The sequence below is a fragment of the Oncorhynchus mykiss genome, chromosome 1 (genome assembly GCF_013265735.2).
Source record: "Oncorhynchus mykiss isolate Arlee chromosome 1, USDA_OmykA_1.1, whole genome shotgun sequence".
In the NCBI taxonomy this organism is placed as follows: Eukaryota; Metazoa; Chordata; class Actinopteri; order Salmoniformes; family Salmonidae; genus Oncorhynchus; species Oncorhynchus mykiss.
Genome location: NC_048565.1, coordinates 68,476,456 through 68,495,689, shown reverse-complemented (window position 1 = coordinate 68,495,689; position 19,234 = coordinate 68,476,456). Strand labels below are relative to the sequence as shown.

Sequence of the window (19,234 nt, the reverse complement as noted above, 5' to 3'; positions counted from 1 at the left end):
AGACAAATTCACCTTTCAGCAGGACACTAACTTAAAACACAATGCAAAATATACACTGGAGTTGCTTACCAAGACGACCTTGAATGTTCCTGAGTGGCCTAGTTATAGTTTTGACTTACATTGGCTTAAAACCTATGGCAGACATGAAAATGGCTGTCTAGCAACGATCAACAACCAACTTGACAGAGCTTAAAGAATTAAAATAAGAATAACGTGCAAATATTGTATAATCCAGGTGTGCAAAGCTCTTAAGAGATTTACCCAGAAACTCACAGCTGTAATTGTTGCCAGAAGTTATTAACATGTATTGATTCAGGGGGTTGAATACTTATGCAATCAAGATATATTAATGTTGTATTTTTCACGTTTTTTTTTACAAAGGTTCAAATTTTTCTTCCACTTTGACACTACAGAGGATTGTGTGTAGGTCACTGACAAAAAATGACAAATAAATTTTAATCCCACCTTGTAATACAACTAAATGTGGAAAAAGTTAAGCAATGTGAATACTTTCTGAAGGCACTGTATTTACATAATGTAGGCTTAGGTAGTTAATGAATTGCCTCTGGTCTGGTCAGTAGGTCACCCTTAAAATGTCATTCTAGTTAAAAAAAAATGTGTTTATTCTTTTTCATCAGCAGTGGGTTCCATCTTTATAGTGTTTTTGGCTCTTGTGTAAGTCAATTCGGATTTGTTTGTGAACTTTATCCCCTCTTGGTACTTGTTCATTCCAAGTTTCTCGAATGAGATTCTCTTCAACTTTACAGAAGACCTGGAAAAAAAACGCACAAAGAGATACTCAATATTACACCTGCACTATAAACCAGATCTTATCAAGCTTAGCATACTTTGTTTGACTTACCTTCTCTTCTCTGCTCCTAGAAAGATATTTCGTTTCTCTAGATCCAAAATGAGAATGACCATGGGCCCATCCTCTTGGTTTAGAACAGCTTGGTAGTATTTCCCCCCCGCCTTCCCCATCTTCACTTCAGAAACGTCTGTGATGGTTCCACACGCAGTGGTCCTTCTCCGGTTATTCTTTTTCACAGGAGTAGTTGGAATTTTTGAACCTAATAAAAACAACAACACATGTCATTTTTCCCAGATGCCATATCAGTTTATGATTTAGCTCCATTCCACTCATAGCAGTTTTAAATGGCATGTTTTGCCTCAAAGTTTTTGTTTCTTTTCTGCATATTAGGTTCACTTTAAATGGGACATTGAGTCCTCTAGTTTACATTAGGCTATTCTTTACTTGTTGTGTATTCTCTTCTGGTGGACAGATGCCCATAACATAAAAGGTTGACAGACTGGGATGCGACGACTAACAAGCAACTTTGTTCTGATACTGAATAGAACTTAATCAAGCATCTGATGCAATTACGTGATATTTATAGTTTTGGTTGTCTGAAATGAGGTGATCTGTAACCCTTTACAAATTCAAATGGGAAGCTAGAGGTGTGTGTATCCATCTTGGGGCTTCCAAGCGCAGAATATTGGTGTCAGTCATTTGAACTACAATTCCACTAATGGTGGTGGGGTTGGACCAGGAACACGAGTGAATATATAGATCATTAGATAGGATTCATTCATAGAATACATACACCATGATTCAATCGATCTGTGCAAAAATAATGGAAATGTATGCTTTAAAATGGTTCTACCTGATGTGGTTGGGCGATGGGTGTGGACTGTGGAGGAGGCAGAGGTTGGGACAGCGTCTGGGGGTGCTGGGCTACTGGGTGCCGGAGCTATGTCGCTGTTGTCATTAGATTAGATTAGCAAACATTATTATGCTTTAACTAGGAGATCCCAATCATCTTACATACAAAAAACAGGGCTACATTATATAAAAATGTGCTTAATTTGTGCATAATATTGTGCATAATACATGTGTTTGATTTCTCCCAGTTTGTAGTAGGTTGATCTGATGACTGGCTGCTGCAACAGGGTCAAGAATCTAGTGCATTTCTCATCTCCTCCTTTCGTTAGGAGTGAATCCAGCAGATCGACGATGGAACCTTCTGGATGTAATTTACTGTCATTGTGCAGGTTCCTGTATTCGCGTGGAGTCACCAGGTCCTCCTGGTGTACATGCTGAAGGATGTAACTGGCGTCCGCTGACAATATTTCTGTCAGAACTATCCTTATCTTTCTCAATTTATCCATGCTGGACGAGAGAGAGAGAGAGAGAGTTTGTTTTAGAATCTCCTGTTTAGTCAATGAAATGGGAAGAAACTAAATTGAAAAATGTAACTTAATAAAACCAACATTTGCTATATGATTGGAATCTGTCCCTGACTGAGTCTGCAATACCAACATGTTTCAAGCAGACCACCATAGTCCCTGTGCCCAAGAGCCCTAAAGTAACCTGCCTAAATGACTACTGACCTGTAGCACTCACGTCTGTAGCCATGAAGTGTTTTGAAATGATGGTCATGGTTCACAACACCATTATCCAAGAAACCCAATTTGCATACCGCCCAAACAGATCCACAGATGATGCAATCTCTATTGCACACCACACTGCCCTTTCTCACCTGGACAAAAGGAACACCAGGGCTCAAGTTCCTTGGTGTCCACATCATCAACAAACTATCATGGTCCAAGCACACTAAGACAAGACAGTCGTGAAGAGGGCACAACAAAGCCTATTCCCCCTCAGGAGACTGAAAAGATTTGGCATTGGTCCTCAGATACTTAAAAGGTACTACAGCTGCACCATCGAGAGCATCTTGACTGGTTGCATCACTGCCTGGTATGGCAAATGCTCGGCCTCCAACCGCATGGCACTACATAGGGTAGTGCGTATGGCCCAGTACATCACTGGGGCCAAGCTTCCTGCCATCCAGGACCTCTATATCAGGCGGTGGCAGAGGAATGCCCTACAAATTGTCGAAGACTACAGCTACCCAAATCATAGACTGTTCTCTCTGCTACCGGCGAGGTCCAAAAGGCTTCTTAACAGCTTCTACCCCCAAGCCATAAGACTCCTGAACAGCTAATCAAAGGGCTAATCAGACCCCTTTTTTACGCTGCTGCTTCTCTCTGTTTATAATCTATGCATAGTCACTTTAACTCTGCCTACATGTACATATTACCTCAATTACCTCAACTAACCGGTGCCCCCCGCACAGTCTCTGTACCGGTACCCCCTGTATATAGCTTTGCTTGTTATTTTACTGCTACTGTTGAATTATTTGTTACTTTTACTTTCTACTTATCAATTTTTTACTTAACACTTTTCAACTTTTTTTAAAGCATTGTTGGCTAAGGGCTTGTAAGTAAGCATTCTACTGTAAGGTGGAACTGTTGTATTCGGAGCATATGACAAATAAAATGTGATTGTATTTGATTTTTTATTACAACTCACGCGCAGTTGTTAGCCATCTCTTCGAAAATAACTTGTGTGTGAAATAAAGTTGCATTTAAACTTTAGATCACCGGTTACTTTGTGTGCTAAATGTGAAATGTTTTTTTGCAATGGGAAATAATAGTTGTACATTTTGATTGGGAAACGCTTAGCCTAATGGTTGTATTTTTTCAACAGGTTAGTTGAGGTCATTTGTACAAGTAGGCAGGGTTGGGGAGTAACGGATTCAATTTAATCCATTAGATATAATTGATTCGAAAAAAAACGGAACTGTAATATGTTACATTACCAGCAAAATAATATTGTAATCAGATTACAGATACTTTTGAAAAACTAGATGAGAGCATCACCATTAAGAGCATCCTGACCGGTTGCATCACCACCTGGTATGGCAACTGCTCGGCATCTGACCGTAAGGCGCTACAGAAGGCAGTGCGTATGGCCCAGTACTTCACTGGGGCCAAGCTTCCTGCCATCCAGCACCTACAGTGGGGCAAAAAAGTATTTAGTCAGCCACCAATAGTGCAAGTTCTCCCACTTAAAAAGACGAGAGAGGCCTGTAATTTCCATCATAGGTACACTTCAACTATCACATTGTAGGATTTTTTATGAATTTATTTGCAAATTATGGTGGAAAATAAGTATTTGGTCAATAACAAAAGTTTATCTCAATACTTTGTTATATACCCTTTGTTGGCAATGACAGAGGTCAAACGTTTTCTATAAGTCTTCACAAGGTCTTCACACACTGTTGCTGGTATTTTGGCCCATTCCTCCATGCAGATCTCCTCTAGAGCAATGATGTTTTGGGGCTGTTGCTGGGCAACACAAACATTCAACTCCCTCCAAAGATTTTCTATGGGGTTGAGATCTGGAGACTGGCTAGGCCACTCCAGGACCTTGAAATGCTTCTTACGAAGCCACTCCTTCGTTGCCTGGGCAGTGTGTTTGGGATCATTGTCATGCTGAAAGACCCAGCCACGTTTCATCTTCAATGCCCTTGCTGATGGAAGGAGGTTTTCACTCAAAATCTCACGATACATGGCCCCATTCATTCTTTCCTTTACACGGATCAGTCGTCCTGGTCCCTTTGCAGAAAAACAGTTTCCACCCCCATGTTTCACAGTAGGTATGGTGTTCTTTGGATGCAACTCAGCATTCTTTGTCCTCCAAACACGACGAGTTGAGTTTTTACCAAGAAGTTCTATTTTGGTTTCATCTGACCATATGACATTCTCCCAATCTTCTTCTGGATCATCCAAATGCTCTCTAGCAAACTTCATACGGGCCTGGACATGTACTGGCTTAAGCAGGGGGACACGTCTGGCACTGCAGGATTTGAGTCCCTGGCGGCGTAGTGTGTTACTGATGGTAGGCTTTGTTACTTTGGTCCCAGCTCTCTGCAGGTTATTCACTAGGTCCCCCCATTTCTTCTATTTCCTAATAATTGCTCCCACAGTTGATTTCTTCAAACCAAGCTGCTTAAGTGGGAGAACACGCACAATTGGTGGCTGACTAAATACTTTTTTGCCCCACTGTATATACTAGGCGGTGTCAGAGGAAAGCCCAAAACCACTTTAGAGATGTTAAATCATTTTTATTTTGAAACAAACAAGAAATAAGACAAAAAAACAGAAAACATGAGCATACATAACTATTCAACCCCCACTATTCAATACTTTCTGGGGGCACCTTTTGCAGCAATAATAGCTGCAAGTCTCTTGGGGCATGTCTCTATAAGCTTAGCACATCTAGCCACTGGGATTTTTGCCCATTCTTCAAGGCAAAACTGCTCCAGCTCCTTCAAGTTGGATGGTGTTCCGCTGGTGTACAGCAATCTCTAAGTCATACCACAGATTCTCAATTGGATTGAAGTCTGGACTTTGACTAGGCCTTTCCAAGACATTTAGATGTTTCCCCTTAAACCACTCGAGTGTTGCTTTAGCAGTATGATTAGGGTCATTGTCTTGCTGGAAGGTGAACCTCTGTCCCAGTCTCAAATCTCTGGAAGACTAACAGGTTTCCCAATAGAATTTCCCTGTATTTAGCGCCATCCATTATTCCTTCAATTCTGACCAGTTTCCCAGTCCCTGCCGATGAAAGACATCCCCACAGCATGATGCTGTCACCACCATGCTTCACTGTCGGTGTAGTGTTCTCGGGGTGATGAAAGGTGTTGGGTTTGCGCCAGACATAGCGTTTCCCTTGATGGCAAAAAAGCTACATTTTTGTCTCATCAAACCAGAGTACCTTCTTCCATATGTTTGGGGAGTCTCCCACATGCCCTTTGGCGAACACCAAACGTGTTTTCTTATTTTTCTCTGAAAGCAATGGATTTTTTTCTGGCCACTCTTCCCGTAAAGCCCAGCTCTGTGGAGTGTCCTATGGACAGATACTCCAATCTCTGCTGTGGAGCTTTGCAGCTCCTTCAGGGTTATCTTTGGTCTTTTTGTTGTATCTCTGATTAATGCCCTCCTTGCCTGGTCCGTGAGTTTTGGTGGACTCTCTTGGCAGGTTTGTTGTGGTGCCATATTCTTTAAATTTTTTAATAATGGATTTAATGGTGCTCAGTGGGATGTTCAAAGTTTCTCATATTGTTTTATAATCCAAACCTGATCTGTACTTCTCCACAACTTTGTCCCTGACCTGTTTGGAGAGCTCCTTGGTCTTCATGGTGCCCCTTGCTTAGTGGTGTTGCAGACTCTGGGGCCTTTCAGAACAGGTGTATGTACTGTATACTGAGATCATGTGACAGATAGATCATGTGACACTTAGATTGCACACAGGTGGACTTTATTTAACTAATTATGTGACTTCTGAAGGTACAGATCATGTGACACTTAGATTGCACACAGGTGGACTTTATTTAACTAATTATGTGACTTCTGAAGGCAATTGTTTGCGCCAGATTAAGGGGCTTCATAGCAAAGGGGGTGAATACATATGCACGCACCACTTTCAGTTTATTTCTTTTTTTTTTTTACGTTTTTTTTTTCATTTCACTTCACCAATTTGGAGTCTGTTTATTACATGAAATCCAAATATAAATCTATTTAAATTAAAGATTGTAATGCAACAAAATAGGAAAAACGCCAAAGGAGACACCCCCCATCCATTTGTTTTGTACACTGCTGCTACTCGCTGTTTATTATCTATGCATAGTCACTTCACCCCTACCTAATGTACAATTTACCTCGACTAACCTGTACCCCCACACATTGACTCGGTACTGGTACCCCTTGTATATAGCCTCATTATTGTTATTTTATTGTGTTACTTTTTATAATTTTTTACTTTTGTTTATTTGGTAAATATTTTCTTAACTCTTTCTTGAACTGCACTGTTGGTTAAGGGCTTGTAAGTAAGCATTTCACAGGCCTACAGAGTGGTGCGGTGGTCTAAGGCACTGCATCACAGTGCTAACTATGCCACTAGAGATCCTGGTTCGAGTCTTGGCTCTGTCGCAGACGGCCGAGACCGGGAAACCCATGGAGCGGCACACAAATGGCCCAGCGTCGTCCAGGTTAGGAGGGTTTGGGAGGGATTTGGCCAGCAAAGATGTTCTTGCAGTGTGGCTTGGCTGAGTTGTGTTTCGGGGGGTGCATGGCTCTTGACCTTTGCCTCTCCCGAGTCTGTACGGGAGTTGCAGCGATGGGACAAGACTGTAACTACCAATTGGATACCATGAAAAAGAGGCAAAATAATGTTGAAAAGTAAGCATTTCACAGTAAGGTCTACACTGTTGTATTCGGCGCATGTGGCAAATAAAGTTTAATTTGATTACTTTGTGGATAACTTTTAAATTCAGAAAGGATGTTAGCGAAAAAAATATTTGACACTTCTATGTTTTCTCAATGACATTCACATCAGCATTGAAAAAAGGCACAAGTTTAAGTTTGTTCCACCTGAGCGAATCTGACCACTATGACTGTCACTATGATGACACACCAAATGTGTTTGATGGATTGTGGAAAAATAACAGGAATAGGCTTTTGTAGGCTACCTTTCAAGCTATGGCTTCCAATCGTGTGACTGCTGTCGTTATCCAAAGATTATCCAACATGAATAATCGCTTGGAGGTAAGGATGACAGCAGTGATATCTACGGCAATACGGATATCACTTATTATTGATCAAAGCATGCCATTCCATGAGCTCAGCATTTATTTAAAACTCGAATCAATGAGCCCAATCAGTCATCCATAACAACAAAATCATAGGGCCTCCCGGGTGGCGCAGTGGTTAAGGGCGCTGTACTGCAGCGCCAGCTGTGCCACCAGAGACTCTGGGTTCGCACCCAGGCTCTGTCATAACCGACCAGGAGGTCCGTGGGGCGATGCACAATTGGCCTAGCGTTGTCCGGGTTAGGGAGGGTTTGGCCGGTAGGGAAATCCTTGTCTCATTGCGCACCAGCGTGCGACTCCTGTGGCAGGCCGGGTGCAGTGCGCACTAACCAAGGTTGCCAGGTGCACGGTGTTTCATCTGAAGCTTCCTGGTTGGATAGGTTGGATAGAGCTGCGCCCTCTTGCTGCCTGCAGATGACATTCCACTGAAACTAGGCTGTATCCTTGCATTGTGAATACATTTCACATGCTTTGCAATTGTGTAGGGTACTTTCTCTGTTGTACTACACAATTAACATGTCATATACTGCACTTGATACACAACAGAAGGGATTATTAAGAAGTGAGTATAGGGAATGCTGACAAAAAAGTGGGCATAGGGCATACACTACACCACCGGCCCTTTGTGTTTCACAAAACTCTCCTCCATGAATGAGTGCACTGTTATTACAGTCGCTGTCCTTTCAGCATCACAAGCCTGTCACATACTGAAGGCCTAGGTACAATAGGTTCGCCACTGCGCAAACATGTCTACAACAGATATAAAGACTGTTACAATTTCCCCTACAATTTTCCTTTACTAATAGTGAGCATGCAACTTTCCAACAATTCCCCCCACACTTCCCTGCCAGCAAGTCAATGAAACTGGGAGAAAGTTTAAGGATATTTTTCAATGAAAATAAAGGACAATAATGTTATGACTAAAGTTGGAATCCCATGTCTCAATAGAGGATAATCCCTAAATGTTTCAAGAACGGAGTATAGCCTATAGCCTTTTTTACTCTGCTGGTCTCTGGTAGAAATTACAAATCCTCACTAAAGCCAAGTAAAAATGTAATCCGACACCTTGAGACCGGACTCAAGGAGTACTACAACACTGCCGAGAAATGTATTATGCTATATTGGATTAGATGTTGGCCTATTGGAGAAATGTTAGGGGGTCTTACCTTGAAGAAAACGTATAGGGACTGCAGAACAATATGTCGTGTAGGTTAACCTATCTAGCCTACGTTAGACAATACTCTTTCACTTTCATTATCTTTGAAACGTAGCCTAACCGGAATTTTTTTCGTGCTCATGAGTAGAATGGTGCACCCTGTACATAACAGCAATCAGTCGATATAATCAGAAATCAAGCGATATGAATCAGACAGTGGGGCGCCGCCTGTTCCACTAGTTGGTCAGAAGGTTCAAATCAGTGTTTCATATCGTGGTGTTGTGGGATTCTGGATTTTACATTATAGTCCTTACCATATATATATGATTAAATATTATCTGATGTTTGGTTGTGTAAGGTGTCTGCATTTGTGCACTGGAGCATCATTATGAGATTAAACAAGTGCTTGCTACTTGCCTGTTTGTGTGTGACAAGAACTGAGTAACATGGTGTGACCTGCATGTTGCAAAACTGTAGATAACAGCCCAGGAGATGCTTTGTCCTTGTGTTTGTATGTAACAATATTGAGCACATGGTGTGACTTGCTGTATCTTACAAAGTTGTGATAGGAAGGGGTGGTCATCACGAGGTTTAACTGAGATGGAAAAATACTGAACCACACAATAGCAGGAACTGAGCAACTGTTATAACTAGGGGGTGATACCAGAACAGTAGGAATCTATACATCGACGGGGGGAGGACTCCAAGAAGCGCAAAGAGGCGGGGACCCGCCTGAGAGCCTGCGATAGGCTGGGCAAGTTTAAACCACGCCCAGCCTCTACTGTGATAGGCCAACAGACGGGTTGGGACAATGTCTATCACAGTATAAGAACACTGTTTACATACATCTTGTCAGTTCTCTGTTCTGCCCTGCGTGGTATTACAGTGAGCCCGTATATACGAAAGTTGCATTTGCCATTTATTACTTAGCTAATAAAAAATACATAGTATACAATCGGTAACTCATTGTTATATTTATCCTGATACCAGATTCGAATTTACGCAATTCTAATAGTGTTGATGTACTGTATTGACAATGACATAACGAGATCACATTTACAGCATGGGCGACAACCAGACCTCTCGTGCCCGCCACAGGAAGCAAAATGGTAACGTGCATTAATAAATAATAAGTGAGCATTGCATTTAAAGCTCCGTAATTAATAAAAACATTTCAAACATAGTTTTAAAAGTCAACTCTGAACGAGCTCCAGCAACTCCTGGCCCAGCTGGCTGCTTGCTAGCTTGACTGCGACCTCCAGCAACCCGTGGCCCAGCTGGCTGATGGCTAGCTTGATTTACATTGCTAGCCCTAGTTCCAGGTGAACTTTTTTGCTTCTTAATTTATGGGTTTCTTACAATGTTTGGATAGTTAACATAACCGATTAGCATAATTGGTTCAGATTATTTGATTATTTATTGGCCTCTACTTTTATTTATTTTTATTTTTACAAATCCCAAATCATTATTGGAGGGCTGACCACCTCTGTTCCTGGAGTGCTACCATCCTGTAGGTTTTTCCACTCCAAGTAACTAACGTGATTCATCTTTATTTAAAAAAATGCGTACCCTGTTTCTCTCCCCAATTTTGTGGTATCCAATTGGTAGTTACAGTCTTGTCTCATCGCTGCAACTCCCGTAAATACTCAGCCGAGCCGCACTGCTTCTTGACACAATGCCCGCTTAACCCGGAAGCCAGGTGCAAGAACATCCCTGCCGGCCAAATCCTCTCAAACCCTCCTAACCTGGACAACTTGTGTGCCGCTCCATGGGTTTCCCGGTCGTGGCCCACTTAACCCAGAAGCCAGCCCACCAATGCATCAGAGGAAACTCCATACACCTGGCACCGTGTCAGCGTGCATTGTGCCCTGCCCACCACAGGAGTCACTAGTGCAGGATGGGACAAGGTCATCCCTGCCAGCCAAACTCTCCCCTAACCCGGACAGCGCTGGGCCAATTGTGCACCGCCCCATGGGTCTCCTGGTCGGCCGCGACAGAGCCTGGACTCAAACCCAGAATCTCTAGTGGCACAGCTAGCACTGCAGTGCCTTAGACCACTGCACCACTCAGGAGGCTAACGTGATTCATCTGATCAACCAGTTAGTTAGGTGTGCTAGATAAGGGTTTGAAGAAAAACCTACACTCCCATTCAAACCCAGAATCCTATTCTGGATTTCTCCAGATTTCCAACACGATTCAATGTGTCACGTTCATTATAAGGATCGGACCAAGGCGCAGCGTGGTATGCGTACATTCTTTTTATTAACTGAATGAACACCGAATAAACCAACAAAATAACGAAACGTGAAGCTATACAAAATAGTGCTGACAGGCAACTACACATAGACAAGATCCCACACCAGAAAGTGGGAAACAGGGCTGTCTAAATATGATCCCCAATCAGAGACAATGATAAACAACTGTCTCTGATTGGGAAATATATCAGGCCAACATAGAAATACAAAAACCCCTAGACCTACAACAACCGTAGACATACAAAACCCTAGACAAACAACACTAGAGTACCCACCCTAGTCACACCATGACCTAACCAAAGTATATAGAAAACTGTCGCCGGAAGCTCTGGACTGAGGAGGCGGACTGGAGGCCTGATGCGTGGTGCCGGCACTGGTGGTACCGGGCTGGTGACATGCACCTCAGGGCGAGTGCGGGGAGCAGGCACAGGACGTACTGGACTAAGGGAGGAGCACTGGAGGCCTGGTGCGTGGGACCGGTACAGGTGGCACTGGACTGATGACACACACCTCAGGACGATTGCAGGGAAGAGGCACAGGACGTACTGGACTGTGGAGACGCACTGGAGATCTGATGCGTGGGACCGGTACAGGTGGAACCGAGCTGATGACACGCACCTCAGGGCAAGTGCAGGGAGGAGGCACAGGACGTACTGGACTGTGGAGGAGCACTGGAGGTCTGATGCGTGGTGCCGGCACTGGTGGTACGGGCTGATTACTCGCACCTCAGAGCGAGTGTGAGGAGAAGGCACAGGACTTACTGGACTGTGGAGAAACACTGGAGGTCTAATGCGTGGGACTGGTACAGGTGGCACTGGGCTGATGACCCGCACCTCAGGGCTATTGCGGGGAGGAGGCACAGGACGTACTGGACTGTGGAGGTGCACTGGAGGTCTGGAGCGCAGAGCTGGCACAACCCGTCCTGGCTGGATGTTTATTTTCGCCCTGCAAATGCGGGGCGATGACACAGGACGCCCTGGACTGTGCAGACGCACCGGAGACACAGTGCACAGAACCGGCACAGGATATGCTGGTCCAAGAAGGTGTACTGTAGACCAGGAGCGCTGAGCCGGCACCATCCTTCCTGGCTGGATGCCCATTCTAGCCCGGCCAATGCGGGGAGCTGGAATAGAGCGCACCGGGCTATGAATGCGAACTGGAGACACCGTGCACATCACTGAATCTTGCGTCAAGCTCCTCACTTGACTCCCTGACTGGCTCTGGTTCAGCCCCCGGCTCCGCCGACCACTCCGTGTGCCCCCCCCCAAAACTTTTTGGGGGCTACCTCTCGTTGGTACAACTCCTCGTAATATCGCCGTTCCGCTTTCGATGCCTCTATCTCTTCCTTAGGACGGCGATACTCCCCAGCCTGCGTCCAGGGTCCTGCTCCATCCAGAATCTCCTCCCAGGTCCATTCCTCCTGACCACGCTGCTTGGTCTTTTTGTGGTCTGATCTTCTGTTCATTATAAGGATCGGACCAAGGCGCAGCGTGGTATGGGTACATTATTTTTATTAACTGAATGAACACAGAATAAACCAACAAAAAAAACTAAATGTGACGCTATACAAAATAGTGACAGGCAACTACCAATAGACAAGATCCCACACCAGAAAGTGGGAAACAGGGCTGCCTAAATATGATCCCCAATCAGAGACAACGATAAACAGCTGTCTCTGATTGGGAAGCATATCAGGTCAACATAGAAATACAAAAACCCCTAGACCTACAACAACCCTAGACATACAAAACCCTAGACAAACAACATTAGAGTACCCACCCTAGTCACACCCTGACCTAACCAAAATATATAGAAAACAGAGATATCTAAGGTCAGGGCGTGACACAATGAGACAAGATTTGGAAGGATGGCCACACAAGGCTAGTGTTGAACATATCAGCTAACCACATATTGGTGGTGTTCCTGCCTGATTATGTTGAAGACATTGCATTGCATCAACCAATGGTTGTGCGCCACGTCACTGGCTCTCGGGCATTACATTGCTATATCATATGATGTGGTAAGCTGATATGTTAAACACCTATCCAAGTTTTGCGAAATCTGGCAGGCGTCTGCAATGTAGTCAGGCAGGAATGCCACTCATATGATATAGCAGTATAGCAGTCTAATGCCTGACAGCGCAGTCAATGATGTGGCATGCAAATGACACACTATGCAACTATTGGTTGATGCAATGCATGATCTGCAATTTGGTCAAGGCCTGGAACATGACCCTCAGCTAGCTGAATCAGGTATGTTAGGTTAGGTTTGGACTGAATACCCACAGGATGGTAGATCTCCAGGAAGAGGGCTAGGTGGCTCTGTCAAATCAAATACAGTTTTATTGGTCACATACATGTGTTTAGCAGATGTTATTGCGGGTGTAGCGAAATGCTTGTGCTTCTAGTACTGACAGTGAAGCAATATCTAACATGTAATATCTAACAATTTCACAACATATACCCAATACACACAAATCTAAGTAAGGAATGGAATTAAGAATATATAAATATATGGATGAGCAATGTCAGAGCGGCATAGACTAAGATACAGTAGAATATTATAGAATACAGTATATCCAGTGGGGAGAACGAGTATTTGATACACTGCCGATTTTCCAGGTTTTCCTACTTACAAAGCATGTAGAGGTCTGTAATTTTTTATCATAGGTACACTTCAACTGTGAAAGACGGAATCTAAAAAAATCCAAAAATCCAGAAAATCACATTGTATGATTTTTAAGTAATTAATTTGCATTTTATTGCATGACATAAGTATTTGATCACCTACCAACCAGTAAGAATTCCGGCTCTCACAGACCTGTTAGTTTTTCTTTAAGAAGCCCTCCTGTTCTCCACTCATTACCTGTATTAACTGCACCTGTTTGAACTCGTTACCTGTATAAAAGACACCTGTTCACACACTCAATCCAACAGACTCCAACCTCTCCACAATGGCCAAGACCAGAGAGCTGTGTAAGGACATCAGGGATAAATTGTAGACCTGCACAAGGCTGGGATGGGCTACAGGACAATAGGCAAGCAGCTTGGTGAGAAGGCCACCACTGTTGGCGCAATTATTAGAAAATGGAAGAAGTTCAAGATGACGGTCAATCACCCTCGGTCTGGGGCTCCATGCAAGATCTCACCTCGTGGGGCATCAATGATCATGAGAAAGGTGAGGGATCAGCCCAGAACTACACGGCAGGACCTGGTCAATGACCTGAAGAGAGCTGGGACCACAGTCCCACAGAAAACCATTAGTAACACTCTACGCCGTTATGGATTAAAATCCTGCAGCGCACGCAAGATCCCCCTGCTCAAGCCAGCGCATGTCCAGGCCAGTCGGAAGTTTGCCGATGACCATCTGGATGATCCAGAGGAGGAATGGGAGAAGGTCATGTGGTCTGATGAGACAAAAATATAGCTTTTTGGTCTAAACTCCACTCGTGTTTGGAAGAAGAAGGATGAGTACAACCCCAAAAACACCATCCCAACCGTGAAGCATGGAGGTGGAAACATAATTCTTTGGGGATGCTTTTCTGCAAAGGGGACGACTGCACCATATTGAGGGGAGGATGGATGGGGCCATGTATCGCGAGATCTTGGCCAACAACCTCCTTCCCTCAGTAAGAGCATTGAAGATGGGTCGTGGCTGGGTCTTCCAGCATGACAATGACCCGAAACGCGCAGCCAGGGCAACTAAGGAGTGGCTCCGTAAGAAGCCACTCCTGGCCTAGCCAGTCTCCAGACCTGAACCCAATAGAAAATCTTTGGAGGGAGCTGAAAGTCCGTATTGCCCAGTGACAGCCCCGAAACCTGAAGTATCTGGAGAAGGTCTGTATGGCGAAGTGGGCCAAAATCCCTGCTGCAGTGTGTGCAAACTTGGTCAAGAACTACAGGAAACGTATGATCTCTGTAGTTGCAAACAAAGGTTTCTGTACCAAATATTAGGTTCTGCTTTTCTAATGTATCAAATACTTATGTCATGCAATAAAATGCACACATAAAACGGCCAACCGAATCGTTTCTAGTCATCTCTCCTCCTTCCAGGCTTTTTCATCATTGAACTTATATGGTGATCGGCATCTAAATTCATAGTATTACCACGACTATCGGCAAAACAGTTCGTCTTTCAATCACCCACGTGGGTATAACCAATGAGGAGATGGCACGTGGGTACCTGCTTCTATAAACCAATGAAGAGATGGGAGAGGCAGGACTTTCAGTGCGATCTGCATCAGAAATAGAAATGAGTTCGCATCGTTGGTGTGCGCGAGCAGTGTGGGTGCAATAATTGAATAACATGGATTTCAAAATGTATTTTGCGATGCTTGCGCACACGACGTGTTCGGTCTGGTCAGCATGTAAGGATCCTGGGACTTAACACCTCCCTCTGCAACTGGATCCTGGACATCCTGACGGTCCGCCCACAGGTGGTAAGGGTAGGTAGCAACACATCTGCCACGCTGATCCTCAACACTGGAGCTCTCCAGGGGTGCGGGCTCAGTCCCCTCTTGTACTCCCTGTTCACCCACAACTGCATGGCCAGGCACGACTCCAACACCATCATTAAGTTTTCAGAAGACACAACAGTAGGCCTGATCACCGACAACGACGAGGCAGCCTATAGGGAGGAGGTCAGAGACCTGGCCGGGTGGTGCCAGAATAACAACCTATCGCTCAACGTAACCAAGACTAAGGAGATGATTGTGGACTACAGGAAAAGGAGCACCGAGCACACCCCCATTCTCATTGATGGGGCTGTAGTGGAGCAGGTTGAGAGCTTCAAGTTCCTTGTTGTCCACATCAACAACAAACTAGAATGGTCCAAACACACCAAGACAGTCGTGAAGAGGGCACGACAAAGCCTATTCCACCTCAGGAAACTAAAAATATTTGGCATGGGTCCTGAGATCCTCAAAAGGTTCTACAGCTGCAACATCGAGAGCTGACTGGTTGCATCCCTGCCTGGTACGGCAATTGCTCGGCCTCTGACCGCAAGGCTCTACAGAGGGTAGTGCATATGGCCCAGTACATCACTGGGGCTAAGCTGCCTGCCATCTAGGACCTCTACACCAGGCGGTGTCAGAGGAAGGCCCTAAAAATTGTCAAAGACCCCAGCCACCCCAGTCATAGACTGTTCTCTCTACTACCGCATGGCAAGCGGTACCGGAGTGCCAAGTCTAGGACAAAAGGCTTCTCAACAGTTTTTACCCCCAAGCCATACAACTCCTGAACAGGTAATCAAATGGCTACCCGGACTATTTGCATTGTGTTCCCCCCCCAACCCATATTTTTATGCTGCTGCTACTCTCTGTTTATCATATATGCATAGTCACTTTAACTATACATTCATGTACATACTACCATCTACTGTATCTTGCCTATGCTGCTCTGTACCATCACTCATCCATATATCTTTATGTACATATTCTTTATCCCCTTACACTGTGTATAAGACAGTAGTTTTGGAATTGTTAGTTAGATTACTTACTTACTTAATTACGACTTATTTTCCACCATAATTTGCTAATAAATTCATAAAAAATCCTACAATGTGATTTTCTGGATTTTTTTTCTCATTTTGTCTCTCATAGTTGAAATGTACCTATGATGAAAATTACAGACCTCTCTCATCTTTTTAAGTGGGAGAACTTGCACAATTGGTGGCTGACTAAATACTTTTTTGTCCCACTGGAATTACTGTGGGAGTAGTTTCTAAATGTCCCAAAGTATTGTGTCTCTGTCCCTCTCTGCCCCCCCCCCCTCCATATATTTTGTGACAAGCCGTCATATTGTGTTTCTATCATATTAAGTTTCTAGTCAATAACCTAAACAGTGTCTCTGTATTTATCCTATGCTATTATTTAGTTAGCTAGTAAATAAATCATTTTTACCAATTTGTGTAGTACTGAATCATAAGTAAGGCTGGGGTTTTTGCAGATGCAAGGAGGATACAGCGTTCATTGGCACCGCCAAGGGGATACAATTGCTGGACCCCCTCGCCAGTCGCATATGCATAATATATTTTACAAGAGGTACTATTAATATAAATCAATAATGTATATTTTTCATAATAGTCCAGATGGCAGTCTGCCTCCCGGACAGCAGCAGCTGAGCTCAGCTTCGTGTCTCTGGTGGCATCATCGGAAGCTAGCCTAGCTGGCAGCTTCCTGCAGAGTTGAGTTAAGACTGCTAACGGGTAAGTAAGTCATGCAATACTACTTATAGTAAAAAAAATTACAAAAATATTCTGTAAACTGTTCGTTTTTTGACAATGTCGAATTATCTAGCTAGCTAGGTTAGTTAGTTAGCTAATTAAATTAGGTATTGGGGGGGGGGGGGGGGCTTAGCTAGTTAGTTTATGCCGGTTTAAGGTTACTCTGCAGCATAGTGAGTGTTAGCTAACTATAGTTAGAGTTATCATAGCTTTCTAGAACAATTTTCAAACCGCTTGATGAATTTAGGACTGGCAGATCATCTACCTAGCTGACATTGTGGGCTGGTATAGCGTTAGCTTACTAGCTACGGTTAGTCACTGTAGCTATGTCAATTTCCAGACAATGAAGAGAAAGTCCACGGATATCTCTTATTTCTTTTAAGAAAAATGGTACAGGGGAGACGCAGCCGACAGGGGAGCAGCAGCAGAGGGTTAACGTTAGTGAGGAGGCAGTTGAAGATGATGATAACATCATTGAGCAAGCCAATGAACAGGCAGAGGCAGCGAGAGAGCATGACAGAACAGAGGCAGAACATGACAGTGACGCACAGGCAGCATCAGTGACAGAGCACAGTAAAGAACAACAGACCGCAGCATGGCACGAAAGTGCGGAACAGGCAGCAACAACAGTCACAGAGGTTGACAACCATGCAAGGGAGGACTCAGCTTGAGCTATTCAACCCGTTCCTGGACCAACAGGTGAAGTTGTGACAGTGCCCCTGATAATGAAATGGATGGCTAGAGAGTAACGTTATCTGGATAAATGTATGGTTATAACGTGTCTACATTGAGTTATGAGTCATGACATAATCACATAAAGCCTTCTGATTCATGTTTATTAGTAGTTGAGTTTGAATAGTCTGAATAGAATAGTCTATAGGCCGATATTACAAATGTAATCGGTAATTACAATGGAGAGGGGCTAGCTACTCATGTTATTATTATTATTATTATTATTGTTATTATTATTTAAAAATTAGAATAACTGATTTTGCCTCTTCTTTCATCCTAGATATGTCCCAGTCAAGAGCAGAGGGGCCCAAACAGCCACATCTGAAGTTTTTCCCGTGGACCGTACAGTAAGCATAAATGACTGGAATACTCTCAGAGTAAAGACTATGCCTACTGCTATGCCTGCTGGCACTTCAGTCTCCCCTCCTCAGGTGATTCAGTGTTTACATCTGAGAGGGGTTCAAAAATGGACAAAAGCAACTTACAAAGATGAGGGATTTGTAGGCCATGACAAATCAGAATCACATACTAATGCTATGTGTAGAGTGAAGACGGGCTAGGGACATAAATCTTTAAGATTTTGTGGATGTGTTTGCCAAAAGACACAGCAACAGGCAAATAAAGCTGTATTGAAAACAATGTTGATATGAGTAGGTTGTGAGTAGGCTATAGTAAAATGTACATTGTCCATGATAATGCTTTTTTCCCCCATTTTTTTTCTTCATTTTTGGACATATATAATATTTTTGTTTACAAAACACCTGAATAAAGCTGTATTGAAAATAATAAACCTGTATTGGCCTCTGTGTGATGTTTTTAAACTTTTTAAACATTAACTGTAAAATAAGAAACCAAAGTATATCAGTATTCATTCCTTAACTCTCATATTGACATAATTTTCAACTAGTCTATATACTACAACAGCATAATAGAATTGCTGTGAAATTCATTCATGGCTTTTGGTTTTGTTTTGCCAACCAAGATTTTCAGTGGCCCCATCTGGCCACCACTATGAAACATTTCTGGGGGCGCCACTGCAGATAGAAAAATGGGTTAGTTATTTAAAAAAAACTTTGACCATACTCTGCGGAACCGGTATCGTTGGTCAGTCGTGTCAGAGTTCGCGGGAAATATTAATGCATTGGATTTTAGATATATGATCCTAAGGGGTAAAGGTTTCATGAAGCGATTTCATATCTCAATTCTGAACAATTTTATTGCGAGTGAAAATGTAATATGATCTTACTCATGATCATATAATCAAGTCTTCCCTCTTTTGATGTTCTGCAATCCAAAAATAGCAACACTGTTGGATTTTCAATATATCAGATCCCCCTGTCTTTAACATTAGTTTCATCCTCTTTGGCGCGAAA

At 43.4% G+C, this 19,234-nt stretch overlaps 1 protein-coding gene across 1 annotated transcript; it reads right to left on the bottom strand.

Annotated features, from left to right (window-relative positions):
• Positions 1-599: 599 nt before the first annotated feature.
• Positions 600-8,776, bottom strand: LOC118965305. Its single transcript, XM_036983666.1, has 5 exons — positions 8,663-8,776; positions 1,892-2,170; positions 1,665-1,759; positions 863-1,070; positions 600-772 (listed from the first exon to the last, which is right to left on the bottom strand). Exons 2-5 carry the CDS (start codon positions 2,167-2,169, stop codon positions 622-624), a joined length of 732 nt encoding a protein of 243 aa, XP_036839561.1. The 5' UTR covers position 2,170; positions 8,663-8,776; the 3' UTR covers positions 600-621.
• Positions 8,777-19,234: the final 10,458 nt, after the last annotated feature.